The 26156-nt window shown below is 38.3% G+C and overlaps 1 protein-coding gene across 5 annotated transcripts in view; it reads right to left on the bottom strand.

The window, feature by feature from the left end:
- palmdb (palmdelphin b) overlaps nucleotides 1-26156 on the bottom strand; it is an 85487-nt gene that overhangs the window by 27263 nt on the left and 32068 nt on the right. For 3 of the 5 annotated variants that reach the window (XM_046061918.1, XM_046061926.1, XM_046061936.1), the window contains one exon: nucleotides 18360-18474. In XM_046061918.1, the coding sequence (XP_045917874.1) occupies nucleotides 18360-18474 (115 nt within the window). Of the gene's footprint in view, nucleotides 1-8809; nucleotides 10469-12219; nucleotides 12331-16596; nucleotides 16622-18359; nucleotides 18475-20392; nucleotides 20511-26156 lie in introns of those variants that run through there. The other 2 variants (XM_046061957.1, XM_046061942.1) reach the window with 2 other exon arrangements.

Here is a 26156-nt window from a genome sequence, read left to right as displayed (position 1 = left end):
TACAGTCTGCATTATCAACATGCACCTTGACCAAATAGTTAATCTCACCTCCAAAACTCACTCAAACCACCAAAACACTAAATACTTGTCTCAAAATAAACTAGTTCAACCAAACACTGGCAACAGTTCTCACTCAGAAAGCAAACATTGTCACTCATAACACATGGACCTACACTAACTAACTAATCAACACTAACAATAGGGAGCATTACATCAATGAAGTTCAAATGATTTTATTAGTATTTCATTATGGAATAAGAATAACATATTTTCACTTTATTGACTGTACTAAAGTATTTGTAACATGAATTAATCAGAAATGCAGAAATTTGCTTCACTGCATATGGTGACTTAAAAAAACTAATTCCAAAAATTTCAGTGAGCCAAGATAATTTTTGTCAATTGTTTACAAGGTAACATAATTACCAACCCCCTGAACCAATTCTGCTAAAATACAAGCACATTTCCTGCTTTATACTTAGATTGCAGTTCTAATCCACACCTATACTACACACTGTTATCTATGCGTAAACATTAAATTCTGCTCAGATGTTCTATATATTTCAATCTGGTTGCTGCAGAAATTCAGGAAATTTGCCATCATTCTGTTGATAACTCCTGTCAGTGTGGGAGCAGCAGCACAGACCAAAACAACACGTTAGATACCAATCAGCTACAGTTACAGAGGAATTATGTATGAATATGTTGTATCACTCTCTCTGCCTCTGTGCAGATACAGTGTGTAGTAACTCCAGCCAGACAAATGGGGTCAAAGAGATATAAACTGGAGCTGGCACCAGACAGCCTAATGTCATCATCAAGAGTCCTGGGAACAACAAGGGCTGGCTGGAGTAAGTGTCAGAGTTTCAGTCAGAATATCAGTTAACATTTCCATTCATTTAACTTGCCTATTAAAGATAGAAAAGGGTTGGGGGAATGAGGGAAAAGAAATCTCTGATTCTTAAGTTCATCACTGTTTAAAGTGTATTTCCCTGTGCCACGTGAAAGTAGAAGACTGAAAAGGTGGTTTTAAATACTACCTGGGGACATAACATGTGGAATATAATAACCATTAAGGAAGCTCAGCTCTGTATATAAGGTCTGTATTTCTACACAGCAATATATTCCATGTGAAACTGAGCCTATAATATGTGCCAGTATGGATGCACCAATCTTATATTTCCCCCCCAATACAATTTCTAGCTAAAATCAGGTTTTTGCCCGATACAGAGCACCAAACCAAATACAATTGCTCTGTTTTAAATCAATTTAAAAATCTGTACACTGTTACTATTAGGGTTTTTCCTGGTCGGTCTGCCAAGCCAAGCCATGATGACATACGTTTGCACTACAGTCTTGTAGCAGGGCAAAGCAAACCCAACATCAAGACGGACATATTCAGCTCTGCTTGATCAGCAGATCAGTTTTAAATATGGCACCGAGGAATAGTACCAACCAGAAACAGCCACAGTGAGTTGAGAAGGGCAGCTCTTTCTGTGGTTTGCGACCAGCACACCGCCAACACGTCATCAAGGTAAACTACTTTACCTTGCTGTGCGATGTAGTGGAAAAACACTTGTGCCATGTCAGTGTGATTCGACGGCTTGCACTGTTCACAGCATGACTGATCTAAGCTGATGCATGTGTGGGAGGCTACATAAGAACACCAGGAAAGTGAAGCTAGGGGACTAGACACACAGCCCACCTCTCAGTCTTAAAGTGATTGAAAGTTTTCTAGAGTGGATCATATTATGCTGACTAGCTGTTCAGTAGTGTCTTGTTTGTGCTACAGCACTTCCAAAGCCAAAGTAGATTTTCACTGTGTGAGATCCTTACTTCCTAGTGAGGTGTTCTTCCATTCCAGTCTTTAACAACCTGCCAATAATTGTGTGTCTTCTGGTGATATCTACTATAAATCTTTACAGCACAATTCCAGCATTTTTAGGGAATCTTAAGCACTGATGCCAGAAAGCCTCAACTTTGGTATTGGTTAGTAGATCAAAAATCTGTTGGTGGTCGTAGGCGTGTGAGATATGGATGACTGCTAAATACAACATAAATTAACTATAACTTCCTTTATATACTGTTATGGTAACTGATGAAAACTGATACAATGGCCAAAAATTAAATATCTGGAAAGAAACAGTTGATTTTAGGGTATAAAGATGAAAAATAGCTGTGCAATGACACACCCTGCCATGACTTTAATGGGAACATGATACTAAACCAATAAGGCAGTTCAGACTTTTTGGAATGAAATACAGTTTAATCATTAATCATTTTACATACTTATTTTTAAAATGAAATGGTATCTTGTAGACCAGGGGTCACTCCTCAAGCTAACAATCTACTAACTTTACTTATTGATAAATTGTGCTGTGTTTATAGTATAATATCAATGAATAACAATTATACTATTAAACATTTAAGTAATCTTTATTGTCATTATTATTTACTTTCTACTATTTGTGTTATTCTAATTGATTTCATTAGCATATTGAAGAGTAAGTAAATGAGTAAGTAAAAAAGGGAATTAATACAAAGGTAAATAAATACAGAAGCAAATTGAATGTTATGTTACATATTATAAATTAATGAATTCCTACATGTGTTTATGATATTTTTGGTGCATTTAATGGCATATTGAATCATTAATTGTGTTTTTGGCAGTTTCGGTCCTCCATAATAAATATACAGCACACTGGACAGGCTGCTTTCAGCCTTTCTATGTCTACTAAGTCTTTTCCCAGTAATGTACAGGGAAAATAGACTGACAAGTCTGGGATTGCCGTTAATAAAATACATCAGAACAGTACTGCTCTGAATGGATTCTATCAAGTTTTATATGTATTCCACTGTTAAAAAGTAGTAATTCATTCAGTGTGTTTACATTCTATTACAACCCTGCCTGATTTCTTCTTAATTTATTTCAACCTATCAACACTAAGTGAAAAGACGAAGGCACTCAGGACTTACTTGTCTTCAAAGCAATGAGGGAAAAAACATTAGTCATAACACCCCCATCCACCTACACACACACACGCACCCTGACTGCATTTACTTGTATGCAAAGCTTCAGTCTAACAGTTGAGACAAATATGACATCAGGGAAGTTCAGTCAGAGGGATATCTGTAATCTGTAAGAAGCATAGAGATGCACGAGATGAGTAACTATAAAATGCTTTGTTTGTGCATATGTTTGCACATGCATTTGTAAGTCTTTGTTGCAACTACACACAGGCACGGACACATGTAAGTTTTCATTTTTTGGTTGTGCAAGCCTTGAAAACACTGGCTCCGAGTGTTTACATGCAGTCATTGCAGCAGTGTCTAATTAGAAATGAGCAGCACTGAAATTAGTATTAAGCATTCATTAAGTATTAGAAAACAAGGCTTTCGATAATCTATTATTAAAAAGACATCCATGAGCTGCATCTTTGCACTGGATGACATGTTCCTTCATTGCCATGAGCACACACAAACAATGTAGTGTATTTTGACTTAACCTACCAAAATATCCTACTTTTTCGAAAGTGTGAGTCCAATGGAAAGGTCAGTCTGATCTGAATGAAACTGTTCACAGACTTACTACACACAGAATACTAAAGAATTTTTTAATAGTCCAAATAATTAAAGTTGTCCACCGTGGCGCCATGCAAATCTGTGCGCCAGTCGGCCACTAAGTGGTGCAAGCTTTGGTTGCAAAATCATAAAATATTCGCAGTCTGCTTTTTCGAAGGTGCCGAGTCAGATCTGCACGATATTTTGCACATACAACCTATAGACTCTCATAGTCAGAAGTCATTGAAAGAGCTGTAATACTGTAATTGTGCATTTTATTCTGAGCAGAGGGTGGTTTGATTGTGAGGGCAAAAGCCGCTCTTGAAAGAAATGACTGACAGCGCATATAAGCAGTAACTTTTTATAGTCCTTAGTAAAAACCTGATTTCCAAGCAGGATTTAGATTCCGCCAAACAGTAAACCTTCCCTAACTAATGTGCTTTGACACACACTTTGATACAGACTGAATCAATGATGAAATGAAACAGCTTGTCTGACTTTGTAAGAGGGAGGAGACAGAGTAACTCCGGGATTGACTAGCGAGCAGGTTCACAAAATTTAAATTACCTCTCTTTCTGGAATGGAAAATATAACTAACCCCGAGTTTTCACTAAACACTCTTTCTGTGACAGTGCCCTGAATCTAATCAACCTCCTCATTAACAATCCTACTCATTACACTACAACTAATCAGGATTCTTAAACTTCCCTTATTTATTTTTTTTTTAAGTGCACACCTTAAGTTACAGTACATTATCAGCACTAAAAATCACAAACACACACATGCTGCTTTTCAGGAGTACCTGTGTTTCTGGCAAGCTCAATGACTGAACCCAGCATTCAAGCACTGGATATAAATATAATATATAAAATACTTGGATTTTGGTGCATAATATGCATGCAAAAGAAAAATATAACAAACCTTAAAGGTTACTTTCACAAAGTGCTAAAAAAATATATTTTCTCTGCCTGTGCAGGCAGAAATCTCACAGATATCTCTTAACCTTGGACAAATCCAACCAAAGGTATCTGTATGGCTGGATATAGTTAGTTAGATAAAATGTTTATATTTGGGACCCTTTAGTTAATCAGCTACAATCAGCATCTCAAGTCAAAACTGAAAATATTATCGCATCAGAAATGTAAGCATTAATCCACTCCATAAAAGACAGTTTAATCTCACTACATATTCTCAACCTCTAAGCCCACACTCACATACACATACACACAGACCACTGCAGCTTGTCAATACACAGCATATTATCAACCCAATATATCTGCTCTGCTGGGAGGCTTACAGCGTCCGTTCACATGAATACCAAACACGTGATGTGCTTTCCATTTTAGCAGCCGCAGCAGATTATGCAGTGTGGATCTATACTGTGATACAAAGTAAAATCATGGCAAACTTTTGGATGCATTTGTGTGTGCATGTGTGCGTGCGTGTGTGTGTGTGCGTGTGTGTGTGTGTGTGTGTGAGTGTTAATGGACCTACCTGAGACAGTGTAGCGGGCTAATGCGGGCTCTGCTCTGTTTCTGAGTGCAGCCTCACACTGGCAGCTCTGCTGGCTCCTGCTGCTTCTGATTGGATGGCTGGTGGAAGGGGGGTGACTAGAGTCAGCCAATACTTGAGCTTTCTCTGATGAACGCACACTTGGCCAGAGAGGAGCTCATTTTGTGCTCATACACACATTCTGTGTCACAGCAGGACAACTTTAAAAGCCTGATTGTTAATTTGTTTTAACTTAAACCAACATATATCATGTTTGGGTTATAGTTGAAAATGTATTTTGTGTGTATTTAGGTCTGTTCACATAGATTTAGTGTATGTCTCACAAAGGAACCTGTATGAAAACATCTGTTAATTATTTGGAGTATGTTTCAATCATGTGATTTGAATTTTGGTAGTGGGCAAAGCCATGCTTTACAGTTTTTACAATTGGTAACACACATGTCTCTACACTGATTTCTCTTTTATAAAACTGTTTAAAACTGACAGTTCTCTTTACTGCCATTGCAACTCAGCACAACAGTTAATCTAACAGCCAAAATGCCCTCCTCAACAAGAGGAAGAGGACATTCATAGCAGTAAGTAAAGCACTCCTGTGGTTCAAATGCTACCTCTTGAGGCGTTCCTACAATGTTTTGTGGCAAGGACAATTGTCCTCCTTTCACTGCCTCTCCACAGGGGTGCCCCAAGGCTCGGTGCCAGGGCCCCTTCTCTTCTTAATTTACATCACTTCACTGGGGCCGATCATTCGCTCGCATGGCTTCTCTTACCACTGCTAAGCAGACCATTAGCAACTCTACCTATCTTTCCCATCAGATGACCCCACTGTCTCGGCGCGGATCATGGACTGTCTCTTAGATATATCCACATGGATGAAGGCTTGCCACCTTCAACTAAACTGCTCTAAGACTGAACTCTTGGTCATTCCAGCCAAGCAATCTATCCACCATAACGTCAGACTGACTCCTCAACCATCACTCCAACAAGGGTTGTGAGAAACCTGATGTCCAGCTGTCCTTTTCAGACCATGTTGCTGCTGTCTCTCGGTCATGCTGCTTTGCATTATACAACATAAGAAAAATCAGGCCCTACCTTACTCAGTATGCCACCCAGCTTCTGGTACAGGCCATGATTGTCTCTTGCCTCGACCATTGCAATGCCCTCCTAGTAAGTCTTCCAGCAATTTAAGTCACTAATGCTAGCATACAGAGTGACTACTGGATCTGCACCCATCTACCTAAACTCCATAATACAACATCCTTCTCTGCCACTGCACTCCTCCAACAAACGCATCCTGGCTCTGCCATCCCTTCACACAAAGCAATCTCAGTCCCGGCTGTTCTCATCTGTGACACCACGATGGTGGAACGAGCTACCACACGCTATCAGAGCAGGGGCGTCCCTCTCTAACCTCAAGAAGCTCTTGAAAACTCATCTCTTCCGAGAACACTTCCTCTTATAACACCTCTAACTCCTAACCTCTAACATACACTTCCTGTGCTCTTCTTCTATGCCCTTACAATTCTCTTGTATTATTGCACTTTATTGTTAACTCTTACTTCTTTCCCTAGGTATATACCCCATTGATGCCATACGTGCTATTAGCTTTTACTAGTATTTATTGCTGCCCTTACTAGTATGTATTGTCAGTTGTAGATTTCGTGCTGTATTGATGCTTTGTTGATGCTTGTATGTTGTTCTTCAAATGTAAGTTAAAGGATAAAGGATAAAAGCGTCTGCCAAATGAGTAAATGTAAATGTTAAAGGCACACACAAATGCTTTGCTGAATGCTGTATGTGTCTTTCTAGAGGTTACGACAAATGTTCTATTTTTGATTGTATAAGAAGTTTCAGACTGTTTGGTCTACAGTATTAGCCTATTAGTTTTATGTGTAGTTATTGTGTCTGGTTGTGTGGTTGGACATGATGTTGTTTAACTACTTAGTTTTGGCATATTTGAAAGGCACAACAAAGCGGAACCAAAATGTGCTATATGTATCATTTTTGTGCATTGATGTTTCTGTGAAATCCATTCATCAATAATTAGTTCTAGTGTTTTTCTGAACTAAGAACACCTTACCAAATCAACCAACCAACCATTCAGTTAATGTGTCACTCTATTCCATTGCACTAGTGACTACCCCCTGTCAGTGGCAAAAATACTGAAAAACAGCGGGTAGGCCTACATTCGTTCTTTTTGGAACTGCTGTATAAAGCAACTCATCTGATTTCCAAACAGATGCCACATAGTCAGTTCACCCAACGAAGCAAACATCAATCGAACAAAAATCATATTCTCTAGCTGACCTCTAATGCGATCTATCCATGCACAAAAGTTTGATTATATTTGGCCAGGTTTTGAGAGGTATTTCAAACATGACCACAATCTTAAATAAAAGCTTTGTGTTCTTCACGATGTTGAAAAATAATTTTAACATCAACATCTATTTCCAGATACAGTATACTTGTTACTCTGCATATACTTGTTACTCTACTAGATAATATGTTACTGACTCCAACATGGAACATGGAACATGAGTAATTTCATCAACCAAAAAAAAAAAAAAAAACGATTTCTTAATTAACAAGTTATGCACGTTCCTGTTACAGGACAGTAGAATATATTCATACAATGATAAAGTAAACGCTTCCTAAATGAAGGAATATTGAATTTGGAAGACAGTAATAACAATGGATAGCCCTGGGTTTTCCACTTTCAGGTTTTTATCTTACATAAGAAATTGCTGTTATATAACCATATCCTTTAATCATGGTGTCTAAGGTGCCACCTCATTTTTTTCCCACCCTCCTCCATGTTTTTCATAATGCCACTGAAGAGAAAGCAACCAAGGACAAATGTTTTACATGAGGAACAGAACAAGAACATTTATTCACTCAGCTGTCAGTCCTTGTGTCAGATTCAGAGGAAACGGGCTGTCCTAGCTTTATACAGACACACGCTTAGACATACGGACATACACATATACGCCTCTATATAAGTATTTTTTTTTTTTCTTATTTTCATAAATATATATATATATATTATCTCTGTCTGTATGTTGATAAAATTAGCTAAAGTTAATAGTCAGGTACCACTGCTAAAAAAAAATACTGCCACGATCAGTTGGTGAGGAAATCATTTTAATCGCAGAGGAAGTAACAGCACCCAGGCCAGTTAGTTTATACAGTGACCATGTCCAAACCATGTCTTGTTCACTACGGCATGATTTACACATTCCTTTTTTTTTTTTTATAAAGGGCCTCGAGTTTGTGTCAACATACTTTAAAGAGCACTAATAAAGATGACGTTTGGTTTCCCAGATTGTGAAAAATCCCTTTGGCTAAATTACACATTCTGCAATATAACTATCTGTGGCAAAGAGCTGCAACCGCAATGAACTCAAATAATTAACATTCAATTGAAATTTATCAATTGATGACTAGTGAGCCAGACATTACTAATCATGAATTATAGCATTAATTAATGCTTCCTCCACCACAATTATCCATTAAAGTAGTAGTAGTAGCGTTCATGGGGTCTCCATGGTGAACTAAATAGACAAAGCAATTTATATTAAATTTAAAAGGGAATAACCCAGAAGGTGTTCAAATGGCTTAATAGTCTATTAACGATCAATCATGGATTTATTTACCACTAATACATGTCATTTGTACAAGTTATAAACCATTTAAAAAGTATATTTAGTCAGTTGTGTAAATAACATTAAAACAGCACTCGTCAGTTCAATTCCATTTTATTAATATATAGCGCCAATTCATTCAACAAAAGTTATGCACTTTTCATTCTTCTCCTTGCACTTTTCATAAAGAGCAGGTCTAGACTGTACTCTTTGTAATGACAATCTCTGTGCCCATGTAATGTGACTGTGTAATGAAACTAATTTGCCAGGAGATGGCAATAATGCTTTCTGAATCACACAGGCACAAGGTCTGATTGACATAATGGCAAAGCACAAACATGTCAAGATAAGGCTTTTTGCAACATTTAGATATGTTCAAAGCTAGGAAAAACATGGTGAAAGAGTAGAACGAAAGAAAGACAGAAAGAATGAAAAAAGAAAGAAAGAATCACCTAAATTCTATTCAAACATTCCTTCTTGAGCAACCCAGTTTCCTAACAACCAAATTCCGTCTTATCTTCCTGTTGAACAGAGCTTCATCTTCTCCATATTGATGCTGCCTGTGTTTGCAGACTCATCCACCCCATGTGTCTGCAGGTAGGATGTGTGCTTTCCAGGTTTGTGGATGAAAGTTGGCTTGTGGAGTCCTATATCATCCCACTTTGTGTAGGCGTCTTCAATAAGGTCTCTACAGCCCGCAATCTTGGCGATACCCACTGTGGATTGGAAGATTTTGCTCTTGTATCCCTCTGGGTGATATGAGAGACACTCCTCCCTGTCACTTTCATTTTTAACATATCGGGCCTCATCATCATCGTCATCCTCATCATCGCTGTTTCCTATGATCACCAGCTCAGCCTGGATGTCTTCTTCTGCCTCATCCTCAGCATTCTCATAGCCCATGAAGATCATGGTGATGGATTCTGATTCTAGCTCCTCTGGCAGGTTGTTCTCTGCACAGAAGGGCGAGTTGCTGTTGAGATCACCTGAGCTTTCTATCAAGGCATCATAATCAACTTCAGACTTGTAGCTTGCTAGTGAAGTATTACGGCTATCTACAGCCCTGTAGACCGGCTTAATGGGTGCTGGCATTCCTTCAGATCTGGCTTTGACTGAGACAACAGCTGCTGGGTTTTGACTGCTTGAATCTGTCTTGCTGTTGGTGAGTCCTTGTGGAGTTTTGGCACAAAAGTTTATGTCACTCTGGGATTGTCCTGGAATGTGGATGTAGGGAAACTTGGTTTCTTTTGCAGGTATGTGGACTCTTGACGTGACGTCTTGTTGGGTGAGGTTAGGGCTGGGGTGTGTTGGGGTTTTCTGTCCCTCGAGGTCTTCACTTTGCTGATTTTTTTCTCTGGAAATTTGAGCTCCATTTCTGGATGAGAACGTGCTCTGAAAGAGGCTGGGTGTCGGGGTTTGTCTTGGTGTTTTATTTGGTGTCCTGGGTGTTGAAGGTCTGCTGCTCCCTGTGTAGGGTATGGAGTAGACCGGCTGATGGTACTGCACCTCAGTGGGCATGTTGTTGTCTGTGGCCTGACGCAGCAGCTCCTCAACCTCTGTGGACGTCATCTCTGCAACTACTCCACTGTGCATTTTGTCTCTGTCTATGTGCAGTGCATATACAGACTTGCGCCCATCATCGTACACCTTTAAACCCATCTCCTTGATGGCTTCTGGGGTGAGGGTTGCTGTAGAGACCACATGACTTTTACCTGTTCTCATATCATGCTCCACACTAATCTCCATTGCAAAAGAAGCTGAAATAAAGAAAATGCTTAGATGAAGGTCTTGGGACAAAGACTAGAGAATGAATATGGTTCAGTGACATTTCTTGTAAAAAAAAAAACATTTCTTGTTAGATTTTCATTTAAAAAAAATATGTAATATGTAATAACAAGGCATGCTTGAAAAACTGGCATAATGCATTTGAACTTACAATACTTTGCTTATACATAGCCTTTTAATTGGGATCAGTGAAAGGCAATAGCATGGAAATCAAATAATAATTACATTATATAATAAATTAGAGATGAAAGAATTTATTGATTTGTCAGTCTTTGTGGTATGTGATAGTGAACTGAATATATTTGGGTTTCAGACTGTTTAGACAAAAATAAAAGTCTATTTCAAAAAAGGCCCTTTAAAAAAGGGCTTTAGGAAATTGTGATGGGAATTTTAACTATTTACAGACATTTCATATTGTTCAAATAATGAAGTGATTATTTGAGAAAATAATCAGTAGACTGATCCTTAACAAAAAGTGTCAAGTAAGCATATGTGTCCTGACCAAGATGAAAACTCTCCAGGTGAAAATGGGTTCTTTGTGCTTCTTCCAGCATTGCTTCTCAGCAAACTTAAGAGGGAAAACTGACTGGAGCACACGGATTGATTTGCAGCCTTTTGCAGTAGATTAATATATTGACACTAGTTTGTCTTCAACAGATACAAAATGGACAGATATAGGCATCCTTAGAATAGGTGTACCTTTGTCATTGGATAGTAGGCTGAACAGCATTTCACATCTACAAGATAATAGATCCTCTCTTAGCGATACTTTATATATCCAATGTCCTGGTGCAAACATAATACCCTTCATAAACTGCGCAACACACATTTTGTGTATCTGCTGCAACTTGTTTGAGACTACATGGGACAAACAAAAAGCCAGATTTATTTATCCGAACACAAAACATGATTTATGTTATTGCACTAGCTTCACTAAGTGGATGTCCATATGCTGGTTAACTTTGTAAGCGTATCTTTTCCCCTGTGTTTCACGCCTCCGTTGAGACTAAAATGGCATTGTTTTCCCCCCAAAATGGAATTTTTCCAAAATGGCCTCCAGAGTGTGTAAATCTTAAAAAGCAGACTTGGTGTTTTAGTGTGTTCAGGGTAAGCAGAGCTTTTCCAGTGAGGCTTGGGGTCTGTGTGCCAGTAAATTTAAGAAGACAATCTTTAGTTAACTTTAAGTATATCTGTGTTCTTTGATTCTGTTATGATTATAGTAAATGCGGTGTGGCACTTGGGACATTGGCTCTGTCAACTTTCACCCATAGATTAGAAACCCTACTCTCTTGTGACAAATGTACACATATTCTGGGTTGTCTTTAGATGTATCTGGCTCATGTCTGTTGTTTTTTTAGCATGGTAGGCACGGGAATGTTCTGATCTCCTCATAGTGAAATCTAATTGCTTCAAAATGTGTTTCCTGGTGAAATGTAAAATTACAGGTTTTAAAATAGCATAATGGAACCTGGAGGTGTTTTCATTCTTAAGGAGACAGCTATGCCTCAAGAGCACAAAATGGATGTCTGCATTACCGTGGAGCTGAGAAACCGAGCTGTGAAATGGTGCTGGTGAGCATTGAGTTATACTTCTTTTCTATCGCATTGTGTACCACTTGTCTGTTATTGTATTTTCAACAGATTATCGTCACAGTTCAATCAATCAGATCAATCAGCAAAGCAGAATATGTTCTTTAGCATAGGCACTAGTAATATGTCTGTACCTTTCTTTGGTTCTTCACTACCAGACTCATGTATAATAGGGCTTTTTGCTGGTGTCAGTGGGATAAATGATGGGATATCTGCAAGTAGTGAGGGGACATGATGTGGCACATCTGAAGAGAAAAATTGAACCAGTGAAATACAAATCACCATTTAAGGATCTTGTTATATCAAGGTGTCAAACCATTATTACTGTGTGAATTATGACCCAGTTATGCGTTTGTCACATGAGAACAAATCATGCTCAAGTTATGTTTTTAAGCCCATTATTCCAAGATACTACTTTCAAGGGATACTTCTAGATTTGTTATCAATCCCATGTCTGTATGTTCTGTACACAGCTGGAGTCAGGATGTGGTTAGCCTAGCTTAGCATAAACACTTGAAACTACCCTGGCCCCAGTGGCAATGTAGCCCTATAATATTTCAATAGTAATACTATGTATCTAAATCGTTGAAGTATTCAGATATTCTTTAAAATAGTATCACTACAGTATATTATAGTGTTTCTGTAGTTTCTGTGAACACACTATAAAATATAGTATAGTAGCTATAGTAACACTGACAACGTTATAGTAAATGTACAGTATTACTATAGTTCTATTTTATATTGTGTCTGAAAAACCATAGTAACACTACAGGAAATACTACAGAAACACTATATAAACACTATAGTTTAACTATAACTTCACTATAAAGCATGATGGTTTGGGTATATGAATTTAGTAATTTTCTGTAGTGTTTCCCAAAAAAAGATTTTACTTTTTTTATTTTAACTTTTTTTTGGTATTTCTATGGTAATTCTTCATAGTAATACCATAGGGTTTACGCTGGCAGTCAGTTACATTTGGAGGTGCTGAGAGAAGGTCAGTCTATATAATGACATCATTCTAAATAGTGCGCAATATTCATGTTTTTTCGGGATTCAGTTAAATGGCCAGGATAAAAAAAACTGCAGAGTAATATTAAGCTTATTGATCAAAGAAAGTTTTTATATCATGTCAATAGGTGTCGGATTGGCCAGGTAAAGAACATGCTGCAGCCAAACTGATAGCTTCGATGAGTAAGATGTCAGATTTACTGGCAAATTAATGTTTGACCCTTAATGTCAAACTGTCATTAAAACAGTTTGCATGCATTTTATAGCAAGAATTAATAATTCAGTTAATCCCGATAATTTAATTAATAGTGAAGTCATTACATCTGTGGCACATGTTAAATATTTAGGCATTATAATTCACACAAATCTGACTTTCAAAAAACAAGCTAGTAGGGTCATCAAGACTGTGAAATTTAAAGGTCCAGTGTGCAATATTTCTGAGGCTCTATTGACAGAAATGCAATTTAATATCCATAACTATGTTTTCAGTGGTGTATAAAGACCTTACATAATTAACCATTATGTTTTTATTACCTTAGAATGAGACATTTATATCTACATAACCCTGGGCACACCCTGCTGTGGAGGTCGCTGTATTTTGTCGTCATGTTTCTACCGTAGCCGTCAACAAACAAACAGCGCTACAGAGCGCGTTTTGTCATCATGGCGTTCTTCTTGTGCTTGTGTAATTCCGGTAGTGTAGACGCCCGTCACTACATTGAATACGTACAAAGAAGAAGAAAAGGGACTAATAATAATAGTAATATACAGTCTCCGAGTAGTCTTCTGGTTTATTAGAATTAAGAAGAGAAGTGACATTTGGACAACTGAAGGAGCACAAGTGTTATTTAGCAAGAGAGCCGACAGCCAGATGGAGTCAGGACAGAGAGCTGACGGCAGAAATCACGGATTTTGTGGATTTTCCCAGATGGAAAGTTATAACGTTAATGGTGGTGCTGAAGTTGTCTGTTTTCTGCTGGACAGGTAATTAACTTAACTTTCTTCAGCCTGTGGTTTGGCTTTGCCGGTTACTTAGCGAGACAATCAGCTGATCAGTAACATTACTTGGCAATAAAACCGTAACGTTAGCTTAGAGCATGGAAGCATCAGCCAGCTAAACTTTTACTGACTGGTAGAAAAACATTTATTGTTAGTTGGATTGGTTTAATCTCCAACGCTGTGCTTTGGCTTGTGGTGTTATGTTAGTTGGATTCATTTCATGTAGTGACTCTCTCACTCTCCAGCGCTCTGTTTGTGGCTCTGTATGTTACATTTGTGAGAATTTGCAATAAAACGGCAGCTTCCAGCATCGAAGCTCAGATCAGCCAGCTAAACTTTTAAAAAATATGTAGTTGGATTGTAACTTCATGTAGTTCTTCTCCAGTCTCTGTTATGGCTTTGTTACATGGACAGAAATGTGCCATTACCTTCTTGAGACAAACAGCTGATGAATATTATTGGTAACTAAAAACGATAACAGTAGGGAAGCTCAGATCAGCAGTTAAACTTCACATTTTACTGCCCTGGTGGGAAAACATGTAACGTTGCACTGTTTTACCACAATCTGAAATTATGGCTGTCAGTACTACTTTGTGTTTCTGTTGTATTTCAAAAACTTCAAAATACATTTTGGTAATATTTCCAGATTGCTTATCTAATTAAGCAAAGCGAGAGGAGACTTGATTCTCCCCAGCCAATGCCTTTGTAAACTTCATGTATTATGTGGTTTTTAATGGACTGTGGTGCAGAAACAGTGAGGCTTACATTGTCCTGTTTTCTCTCAGTGGTCATACTTGATGCACTAGATGTGATAGTGTTTGAGAATTTCTTCATTTACTTTGGTATGTTAGTCCAGATGAGCCAACCCTCCCAAGATGTAAAATACTGTATTACAGGAGTATGAGACATCATGTAGCACTTCATTTCTTCATGTGGCTGTTGTTTATTAATGAAAAAGTAACAATAATATTCAAAAAAAACATTTGGTGTTACATATTATATAATTTCTTAACACATCTATCTAAAGAACCCTCATTTGTTGAATGGCTCTCTTTTATCTCAGATGACATCTTTGTCCTGTCTCAGCCACCGTAGCTATACTGCTCACTTGGGTAGGGGAGGGGGGGGTGCAATTTGCAACCCTCACCACTAGATGACACTAGAACTTACACACTGAACTTTTAATCTGAGCAATTTTAAGATTATTAGACACCATTTGATGCAAAACTTTTTGTACACACAATGATTTTTCCCCATCTGTCATACTGTATAACAACCTGGTCACAGGCGGGTGTGACTACGCCCAAGCCTATGTATTCGCTCTACAAACAAATTTTAAAAGTACTAGATAAAAAGCCATTATCATCATTGTAACATCCTGAAATTAAAAAATACAATTTACTCAATATTGATCATTTCTTATGTTTAAAGTTATTCATAATCTCGCACCCCCTCCTCTTGGGAGGATGCATAGCTTATTCTGGCAGTGCAAGTAGAACTAGAGCATCTACTAGGGGTGATTTGGTACCACAATAAAATCAGCACAAGACTGTCACCATTAATGACTGCATTGTATTTTCTGTATTCTGTATTTGGTGCATGTATCGAACAGTATCAATTTTGCATTCATGGATATAATGTATTTTGTTATTTTATGTAGTGTATTTGTTGTTTAGTGGTTGTTTGTCTTTTGTTTTGTCTACCTGCCAAGGGACAACAGATGCAAATTAGCTGCTAGCTAACTCTGGTGCAATTATTTTAATTGTGCGCCGTCCCTGTTAAATAAACAGTAAATGAATGAAGGAACACTTCTGGCCATACTCTCACACTCCCTCTCTCTCCATTATTTATTATCAATTGATGGTCTTTATAATACCTGGTTTTAGGGGTGCTGAGGGTATTGCAGCATCCCTTTTCCCGTTTCCATGCCTCTACACATGACTGAAATAAGTATCTTATTTTAAAAGTGGGTGAATTATTTCATTCTTGCATGTCAGTCATGGCCCTGACCATTATAGCACAATTGATTTACAGATTATTACATTGTAATCACCAAAAAAATGGTATTTCAATAAAACGAAATTTTTAAATCATTATTATTGGTCTGGATAGGAAAATAAAATCCTGGATTCCAGTTGTGAGAATGGCTGGCAAAATAAGAAAATAAATTGTTTAATAAGTTGTTCATTTACAAAATCATGACCTTAAAATAATGGGCCAAAAAAATCACACAAGTCATTGCTCTTTTGATGATAAACAATAAAGGTTTAAACAGTTAGTATATCAACAATGGATTACAGATTTTGACTATTTCAATCATTAACACATTTTGATAAACTTAAAAATTTATGTTAAATTATGTTAGATCAATCAACATGTTAATACAGCTGGTCTTACATATCATAGTTAGTTTTCAAACATTCACAAAACTGCTAGAGAAAGGTATATAATAATGTTATGCAACCAGTCACAACACACCAAAATGTTACAAAAGTGTTTACCTGCCTGGAACTCTGCCTTTACCTCCTAGTTGAGAAGACAGAGCAGTTGAGGGTCAAAGTGGTGAGAGAAGCAGGAAGTCAACATCACAGCAGCAGCGCTACAGATTAATGGTGTTTAGCATCAGCAGTCCATGGCTATGTCACATTAAAGTCACAGTTCACTGTGTCTTTAAGTCTTAATACAGCAACCAGAAAGCAAATTATGCATATAAATCCATGTACGCTACATGCTCATGTGAGCAATACATTTGCCTTACTCACTCAAAGCAGCCTCTTGTGAACCAAAGCACACCCACACAGTCCTCAGTGAGTGCATCTTACAGCCACAGCCAGCATGGAGTGAGTAGAAAACAATATTTGAATTCAATATAGTATATTCATAGAAAGCGCTAGAATCTATTTCCCAAGTTAAAGACTCAAATTCTACCTCTTATAGCCCACACATCTGACAGAGTCAGAACTTTCTAAAACCTACAAGAACATCTTGACAGTGAAGCTACAATGTGAAGTGAGCTATGCTCATACTGGGGTATCAACCTAGCTAAATGAATAAATGTAATGTAACCTCTTGAGTTGTAGCAAACTACTAGTAATATAGTAGTATAATTTCTGACTTTATCAGAGTTGAATAAATTTTTACAATGAGTGATTTAAGTTAAAGTTTATTGTTCAAAAGAACAAAAGCACATTTGGACACAAGGGGTGACTTAAATCCAGACATGACATTTTTTGATGTAATTGTGGCTGTGTCCCAATTCTATATTACATACTAATTTACATACTAATAGGTGCACACACAAGCACATGTTTAGAAAATACATTAACAGAACATACAATAACACTGCCCACATAATAACACTGGCAGATGAAGAATCACATTTTCTACACTTTAATCTGGAACTGAGGTGAAAGGTAATAATGTAGAGTCAAACACACATTCCAAAATACCATACTAAACCATAATTCTGCTTTTTGTCCAGTGATCATAGAGATAGAGGATAAAGTGATTAGTATTATAATCCATCGTGCAGAGTTTTGGCATACAATCTCTATTACTCAAACTGACAATCCTAGATTATATTTCACCATCTCTGTACTACAAGCAACAGTGGCCCCACCAACACAGCCACCTACAGAAAGACCACCATTCACTCTCTCATTCACAACTACAGGCCCGTTCACCTAACCTGCAAATGTTAGGACCATTAAGGATTAAAGGGTTACTTCTATCACAGCATGGTGAACAGTTAAGCAAAAGCAAGACTTTCGGGAGGTTTCAACTTACTCTGCGATTACTGTGTTTGGTTATTGAATGTTCTCTATACAGCCAATTCTTTTATTTCACATTAAAAGTATGTCAATTAATAAATGTATTGTGTAATAAGAATATTCAATTGATAAAAATCATGATCAAATTAATTATAAGAATGTCATAACTGAAAGTAGGGATGTGACTTATCAGCAAGATGTAACATGTTTAACCACCAAAAGGCATCAATTAAAGCACCTTTAAAGTGCACAGTGTTTTCAACCTTACTGTGTCTGTTAAGGGAAACTGCAGTGCTTCATTGCCATATCTAGTATAGACAGACACGTGTTCATTTTATTGTCACAACAAGAATCAGCGAAGTATGTTTTGTTAAAAGCTAAAGGATTAGTAGAGCTCATCATGCTTCATTGCCTTGAGGTGAAAAGCTGCATATTGTGTAAGAGCCTATTAAGCAAGCAGAACACTAAAAGCCAGCCAGTTTATTTGAGCTTACCTTTATAATGTCTTCAGCCGTCCTCTCCACCTCTTTTAACCGCTTCAGAACTACTTCTTCATTGGCAGATATGTTGAGTTCCTGTGTTTCCAAGGCCTCAATCTCCTTCTCTATTCTGTACAAAAGAGTAATGAATTGTGTTGATTACTGGAACAAGCACTTAGCTGAACAGCATTTGTAGCAGTTCTTAAAGGAGACCTATTATACTGCATTTCCAGTCCTATATTGTAGTTCTGTGACTCCTGTATGGCAGCTTTGCATGATTCAAAGTACAGACAAACTGAGCGTTGCTGTGCCGTTGCTGTGTGGAGCAAATGACCATATATGTAACACCAGCTCCGTCTAGCTCCGTATGTCATAGAACGGAGCCGTTGGTAGAAAAAGCTATTCATAACAGATGCTTTGTCCGAAATCACCACTCATTCACTACTCCCTATTTAGGGAATTGTATGTAGAGCAGTATATAGTGAGCTCAGTTGCATAATTAAAACAACACTTTCAGACACTACTCCAATCATTATTTTGGCACCGTTAATTACATCATTGCTGTCGGACAATCAGTTCGTGGACTCTTTTTTTTTCTATCAGCGCAAAGCATGATGGTATATAGGGCTTGGTTACTCGGTTGTACACTACTTTTCCAAATGGATTCTGGGATACACTGAGTGCACTATATAGGGTATAACAATTACCACTATATATTCAGACAGCCCTACAAAATGGGTGAGCTCACTATACAGTCCACTATATAGTGAGTTGTGAGTGATTTCGGACACAGCCAGAGCGTTCAGAACAGGAGGAAATCTGAGGTTTTTGCTCCCAGGGATTTCTTTTAAATATGTTAACCTCATTATTTGAAGCTTTAGCCATGTTTAACGTGAACATTCAACACTGTGACATTGTAGATAAGTCATCAAATATGGAAAAGCATAAGGTCTCCTTCAACAGCAGCAGCTAGGGCTTTTAATAAAGCAAACACAACACACTTGCTTCAGTGCTTATTTTCCAAACATGGCATTCTGGGTAATATTGCTGCGTTAGCTTATAATGTATTTAAAATTTCCAGATTTCAAATTCAAAGCATTACTTTGTACTTATTTGTGTGAATGTAAAATGTGCTAAGAAGTGAAGAGTTGAAAATCAGGTTAAGTAACCATATTGGCAGTTACAAATGTTTTTGTTACATTTTATTAGCATATTTAGTCATTTCTTTATCAGTTAATTTTTTAACCGGTTTTAAACCTATTTAGAAACAAATGGGCTTTTAATGAGATCTCTTAAAATTCTTAAATCTCGACATCTGCAGTTCATGTTCATAACCTGAAGTGATCTTTTCATTTCAGCCCACCTCAGGGCCCCTATGTAGTATTTTATTGTCAATCACAGAGGGGTCAGGGTTGTTTCAGAGCCCATCCTCTGTGTTGATGGGTTGTTTGAGACAGGGATTTTGTCCACAGAATGCCTGTGTGACTTTAGTCAGCCAGCTAAGTGCCAGCTCACTAGACAGAGCCCCCAGGGTTGCAGCACTAAAGGCTCAGCTAACAGGGTGAGTTAGGTCAATCCTGCTCTAACATCAATAGATATTAGAAGTCCATTTGCTCTCCCTCAGTGAGTCAGAGTCATTACATCACGGGAAGTTCCATACTTAGGTCACATGATGACTAATGAGCCCTCCTCATCTGCTGAGGAAGACTGAAAGATGTGATTGAAAGATCCAGACAAAGCTAATTGGATTTTTCCTGTTTGTTTAATGAAGGCTATGGTCGTGGTTTGGTTAAATTATAACAACTTGGACAGGTTTGGGGAAAGATTATGGTTTGGATTAAAATGACTACTTTGCTAAGTAGGGGACCTCCGTTGTCATGGTGACAATAACAAACAAATGGCTAAAGTTAGGCAATGATCAAAGACATGCTTTTGAAAAAAGCAATGTAGATTGTCAGTTGGAAATTGAATATGAACAGCGCTCTCACATGTTAACGCCTAATGTTTCCTCCCTACACAGACTTTGTTGCTTGAAAAAATGACGTTACCCGAGTTCCTCCTTTGCTCCTGCCATATCTCCCACTGTTGCTAGAGGGCTTTGACATTTGCGAATGTAAAGAGATGTCGTTTTGAGGCACTGGCTGTAATGACTGTTGCATTCTTCTTGGGAGAACAGTCTCGTCTCCTAGCAATAAGATTTAAAAAAAGTGATAATGTTTTTTTGTCTGAAAGGAAGATCCAGTAGGGTGACTCTAAACCAGTGATACTCGACAGGGTGCCAGGTGGCCCGCCAACCATTTTCTAATTCATCATAAAAATAAATTGAGTTGCATTGGCATTTTTTATTTATTTTTTTGGTTTGTACCATTTATAATGTGTCTTACATGTTACTGTTACATAGGAATATGCATATTACCAAGCATATCAGCGATCTGTGCAGTGCGCAGAAGCAGTGACACTTGATTTTTTTTTTTTGTGAAAAGTTCATGTATGTTTGGGTTAAAATAAAAGTGTTGAGTTTTGGTTTCACACGGGACACAAACAGCTGTCTCCTGGGAAGCTCCTGTGTTTGAGCCATCCATCCATCTCCCCTGACCTTCCCGCATGCACACTTGTTAGCTATCATTTTGTAAAAGACCACATGGACAATGCTACTTGAGTATCCCTGTGCTAAACCATAAAATCTGTTGTCAGTTTTTAAATTCTTAAATTGTGGAACTGCATGTTTTAAATAGAGTGAAGATTAATCAAATTTCAATTATTTAGTCTACATGACGTATGAAATAATGTATGACTTATAACCTGCACAGCCTGTTATTCACGAGAAACTGTTAAGATTTGTGTGGAAAGTGGCATGTCCAGTTTAACACTCTACACTCCACTTATTGTCATTATTATTTTTATTACATAACTGCTCTGTTCTACTTGTATTAGTTGGCAAGTCTGTATAATGCATATTTTATCATAGCTTTATTTATTTATGTCTGCTTGACACACTTGACACTGAAATTGAAAAATGTCTTCTCTTTTGCTCTATTTATATTAATGAATCTTTTATCTGTTTTGATCTATTCAGTCACATCATTCCTGTTCAGCTATCAAACACACAATCTTTTTACATTTTCTTGGTTTCTTGTTCCTGCATAACCCACTGTGGCAACAAATTACATTTCAATCACCCCCGTGGCAGATGAAGATGTCTAAAAACCTGGGCCAATAAAACCAAAAGTACCTGCTAAGATACTACTAGAGGGAAGTAAGAAAATATGTTTTAGTAATTTGGGTGAACTGACCCTTAAACACTTAATTAAATGACTTCCTTTAATGTGAAGCAGTTGTTATTGCCAATACCACTGAAAATTAACCTGTACTTTTTCAGTTCATTGCTGTGGTTTGCCTTTATATCTGGTTTTGTCCCAACAGCTCTCAAGAAACTAGCTCTCAACAATTTTGGGTACAAACAAAATCTCTGAACTAAACCCAAACTCAGACAAACCCACTGTACAGCCCCTGCCCAGCACGAAATGGGAAAGAGAAAATATAACCAGCAGCTGGTGAGGAGTTGAACAGATCTAGACAGATCCAATTTGTCTCAAGAGTTGGTATAGACCATTTAATACTGGACAAATGAGATGCTCATTGCTCAGTTTCTGCTGGATGTGTAAGAAGGTGACTGCTTGCTCCCAAGTCAGCCATCAACGCTTGATAAGCTGACAGAGTATTATCTGTTGAGAACTGATCTATGTAGAGCTTCTCCTGCCTGAATATGCTTCCCACCAACATACTGTAAGAAAGATCAAAAGTAGATCTTCTTTCAAAAAGTCATTTAAAAAAGTTGATAAATCCCACTTATATGTTATTTTAGTCATCAATGTTATGGATTTTCTTGATGTTCTTTTTGTTTCTATTTATTTTGACAATTTTCTGTTTTTGTCTACCTTTTAATCTGAAAAATAGTTATTTCACTTATTTTCTGAACTTTATATTTGGCTTCTTTTACCTATTCTTGTTTCATTGATTTCATTGAACAGTTACTGAGCTGTTTAAAAAGCCATAACCTGAAATTATGCTGCATTGAAAGCTTCTAATTTAAAATTGTAGTTTGATTCATTTAGTTGGGACAAAGGGAAAATTATACAGTTGTTGCATTTTAGTTCTGGTCCAGTTCCTGTTCACACTGACTAACAAACTAAGAAGAGTATGATGTCATCCTGCATTATCAGTGCTCCATGGACCAAAAAAGGGAAATTAAATTCTGCTATCAGACGCACTTTAATGCTTCTTATGTGTATATGTATATGAAACAAAATAATAGACCATATGTTATGAATAATTACTAACAGGTGGAGACAGGAGGAAAGTCAGTCATCTTGTACAGCAATATTCTGGTTTACTTACTTAAGTCAGCCACCTGACTATATATATATATATGGGAGCGGCTGTGGCTCAGGAGGTAGAGCGGGTTGGCCGTTAATCGAAAGGTCGGTCCCCCTGGTTGCTTGTCAAAGTGTCCTTGGGCAAGATACTGAACCCTGATTTGCCCCTGGCGGCTATTCCGCCAGTGTATGAATGAGTGTGAATGTTAATTTCCGTTTGAGCACTTAGGCTCAGTGTATGACTGGTGAATGCAGATGTAGTGTAAAAGCGCTTTGAGTGGTCGAAAAGACTAGAAAGGCGCTATACAAATACGGAGCATTTACATATATATAAACAAATTTCATAGAGATTTGGCTTTTGAAATAATGTTAAATCATGCATTGATCCATTTGATTTCAGACCCCAATAGAAACACACCAGAGTCCCTTTGAAGACCCTCTTTCAAGTTGTCTCAGCCTGGTTGTTTAATCCGCACCAGACTTTGATCGACAGCTTTTACACCAACCCAAATGAACCACACTAACCAGGCAAATGAACCAGGGTTTGTTTTAGTTAAACCAAATGATTAGATGTGAAGATCAAAAAACATACTTATATTTGAAGCTGTGCATACTAAGTGGATGGAAATGTTATGGGTGGAGTTTCTGTCTCTATGAGTTTATGTTATTTCCATAGTAGCTAATATAAACCAAATGCTGGAACATTTGGCTTCAATATTTTTAGTGCTGGTGTTATTGTATACAGATTGGATAATTATTAGGGATGGCAGTTTTGTTTTAGAGAGACTGAGAGAGAAATTTTATGGAGAGAAAGGGAGGCAAGGAGCAGATCAACGGGCACACATGGAGTGCCGTATCTTAGCAGCAGGCGAGCTAACGCTGTAGCACTAAGTAGTAGTCGGCTAAATGCAGTCACTGTACCGTTATCGTGTAATGAGCATGGATTAGTTCAACCTCAAGCTGATAAAAACATTACTGTAACGTTGCAGTGAGATTTTACCTGAGTTTCCAGCATGTTGTGTTAAGCTATCACCCTGTCTGTCTATAGACGCTGTCACTCTGGCTTTTTTTCGGGAGTACTGTGCCAATATGCCGGTGTGTCGCTGCGCTGAATGAAAGGTACAGAGCTGGTGTTGATCTGCCTCTGAGTCGAGAAGTAACAGAACCTGAACATGTTTGTGTGATAAGCCAAAGACTGCATGCAGGTGTTTCTGCACTTATTGCAGGATTTCTGTATGAAAGCTGGATTATGCTCGCTCATGAGTTCAAGCGAGCACAGACCTGGTTGCAATCTCAAAACCGCACCGCTAGTGGCCGCTGAAAACTACGTAATGCCCCTTTTAATATCAAGAGGAGGTGAGCCCTGTTTTATTACCGACCTGGCTGACCCAAAGAGTTGGCTTTTCTCGCAAACAAGGGAAGGACACAGCCTTGGATGTCTTGATAAGAACCCCTGCATAGATTCAAGCATACATACCAAACTTAAAATGTTTATTCTGGGACCATTCCTGGCCACTCTTGCTGTAAAGGTGTCACTTGCCGACACTTTCGAGGAGGACCAAAAGGTCAAGGAACCACGGTAATCTGGCCTTACCTCTGCAGTCCTGCACACATCAAAGGCAGACACCCCCTTTTCTTGCCCTGGTTCTCTACCACACGAGGGTGGTCAGGAGCCATAAACTGGGACTAGGACTTCAACACACACACACACACACGTACAACAAATGCTGCCCGCTCCTTGAGTCGTGAAGTGCTCTTAACTTCATCTCCCTGTGCTCATTTATCTATTCCTATTTGTGTTTTATTGTTTAACCTGATGCCGTGCTTCAACTATTTTCTTAAATTTTCTTATTAAGAACATTTAACAATGAATATTGTCCTGGAAATTATTTAGTTAGGCTGTTCATTCGTCTACTATGATTAGCCTACTATAAATTGTGTTGTTTAACTGTAATAGTTGTAATTGAAAGAACGATTAACCACGATAGCTTTTCCTTTCCTTTTATCTAACACTTAGAAACTAAGAACTGTATAACTGTTCATAGATTTAAAGAAAAGTGTTGAAATTGTGGAACGATACATGATTAAAACACGCGCAAATAGACTTTAAGACATTACTTTAGATTAATGTTAAAACCTTGAGGGACAAAAGGTGACTCCCACCGTTGGACACGCCCCAGGAGAACAGGAACCTATGGGCTTTCTCTCTTCTCCTTCTCGCTGCTCCCTCGTGCGCTCTTGCTACTTCCAGCATCTCCGCATCCTGCTCTCAAGGGTCAACAGTTGAAGCACCACAGTTTCCACCGTGTTCAGAGAGCCTAGTGAGGCGCTCGGAGCCAAGGATGCCGAAGAAGAGGGCCAGTAGGGTGAGGGAGTAAGAGGCAGGATCCAGTCAAAACTGGCCACTGATGTAGGAGGGGTCCCGGCCGGCGCTGGTGGTGGTGAAAAGGGGGGACTGGTAGTTGTGTTGGTCCTGCGGTGTTGCTGCTGCTGCAGGCACCTGCCCTAGGCTCTCAGTCTCTCGGATCCTACGCCACCAACTTGGTTCATTGCTCATACCAAAATGTGTCGCCCATATTTTAAAACGGCGCTGCAGCTGAGGGCAGTTGTGTTCTGTTCCCCAGGTTGCAGTAAAAGAGGAAGAGACGTGCTTTTTCTGATGGTTCGAAGACATGGTTTTATTTCAGAATTTGCTGGGTGTCCTCTTTAATGTGTGTTTTCTGAAGGAGGCGGGGATTAGTGAATGGAGGAGGTGGAGCCTTCTGTAAACTTTAGTCTTTTAGACTTTAGACTTTTCATCAACAGAATCTCCCATGAGTTCTGAATTTTTATGAAGAGATCAATAAGCTCTTTTGCCAAGCCTTGACAGGTACCTGTGATGATGTCTAAAACACACCGCATTAGGTATTGAAATACTGCAAGACAAATTCATCCGAGGGTTCATCTCCTTCGCCTGTCTGATTGCGTGCAAGCTCAAACCATCTGAGCTTTACAGTGACTCTGAAAGGTTTAACGTTTTTAGAGTTAGAAGTTTGACAGCTTTTCACATGTGGGATACGAGGGCTGGACTGGGACAAAAAATCAGCCCATTTTTGGCCCAGGCGGCCCACCAAATTCGGTCGGACACCCCTCACCAACACCCCATCCTTTAATTTAAGGTCTCAGATTAGTGGCGTCACGAAACACTTGAGACGTAACAGTGCACAAGATTGGGGCCATGACAACAAGACAAGAATATATTTTAATAGGCCTACTATTTAGGAAAAAAAGCCACGTTTTGAAGAAATACAGTGGGTACGGAAAGTATTCAGACCCCTTTAAATTTTTCACTCTTTGTCTCATTGCAGCCATTTTCCAAAAATCAAAAAAGTTCATTTTATTTCTCAGTAATGTACACTCAGCACCCCATCTTGACAGAAAAAAACAGAAATGTAGA

This window comes from Micropterus dolomieu, linkage group LG01 (assembly GCF_021292245.1).
Source record: "Micropterus dolomieu isolate WLL.071019.BEF.003 ecotype Adirondacks linkage group LG01, ASM2129224v1, whole genome shotgun sequence".
In the NCBI taxonomy this organism is placed as follows: domain Eukaryota; kingdom Metazoa; phylum Chordata; class Actinopteri; order Centrarchiformes; family Centrarchidae; genus Micropterus; species Micropterus dolomieu.
The sequence above is the reverse complement of the archived record's forward strand: the minus strand, read 5'-3'. Positions and strand labels throughout refer to the sequence as shown.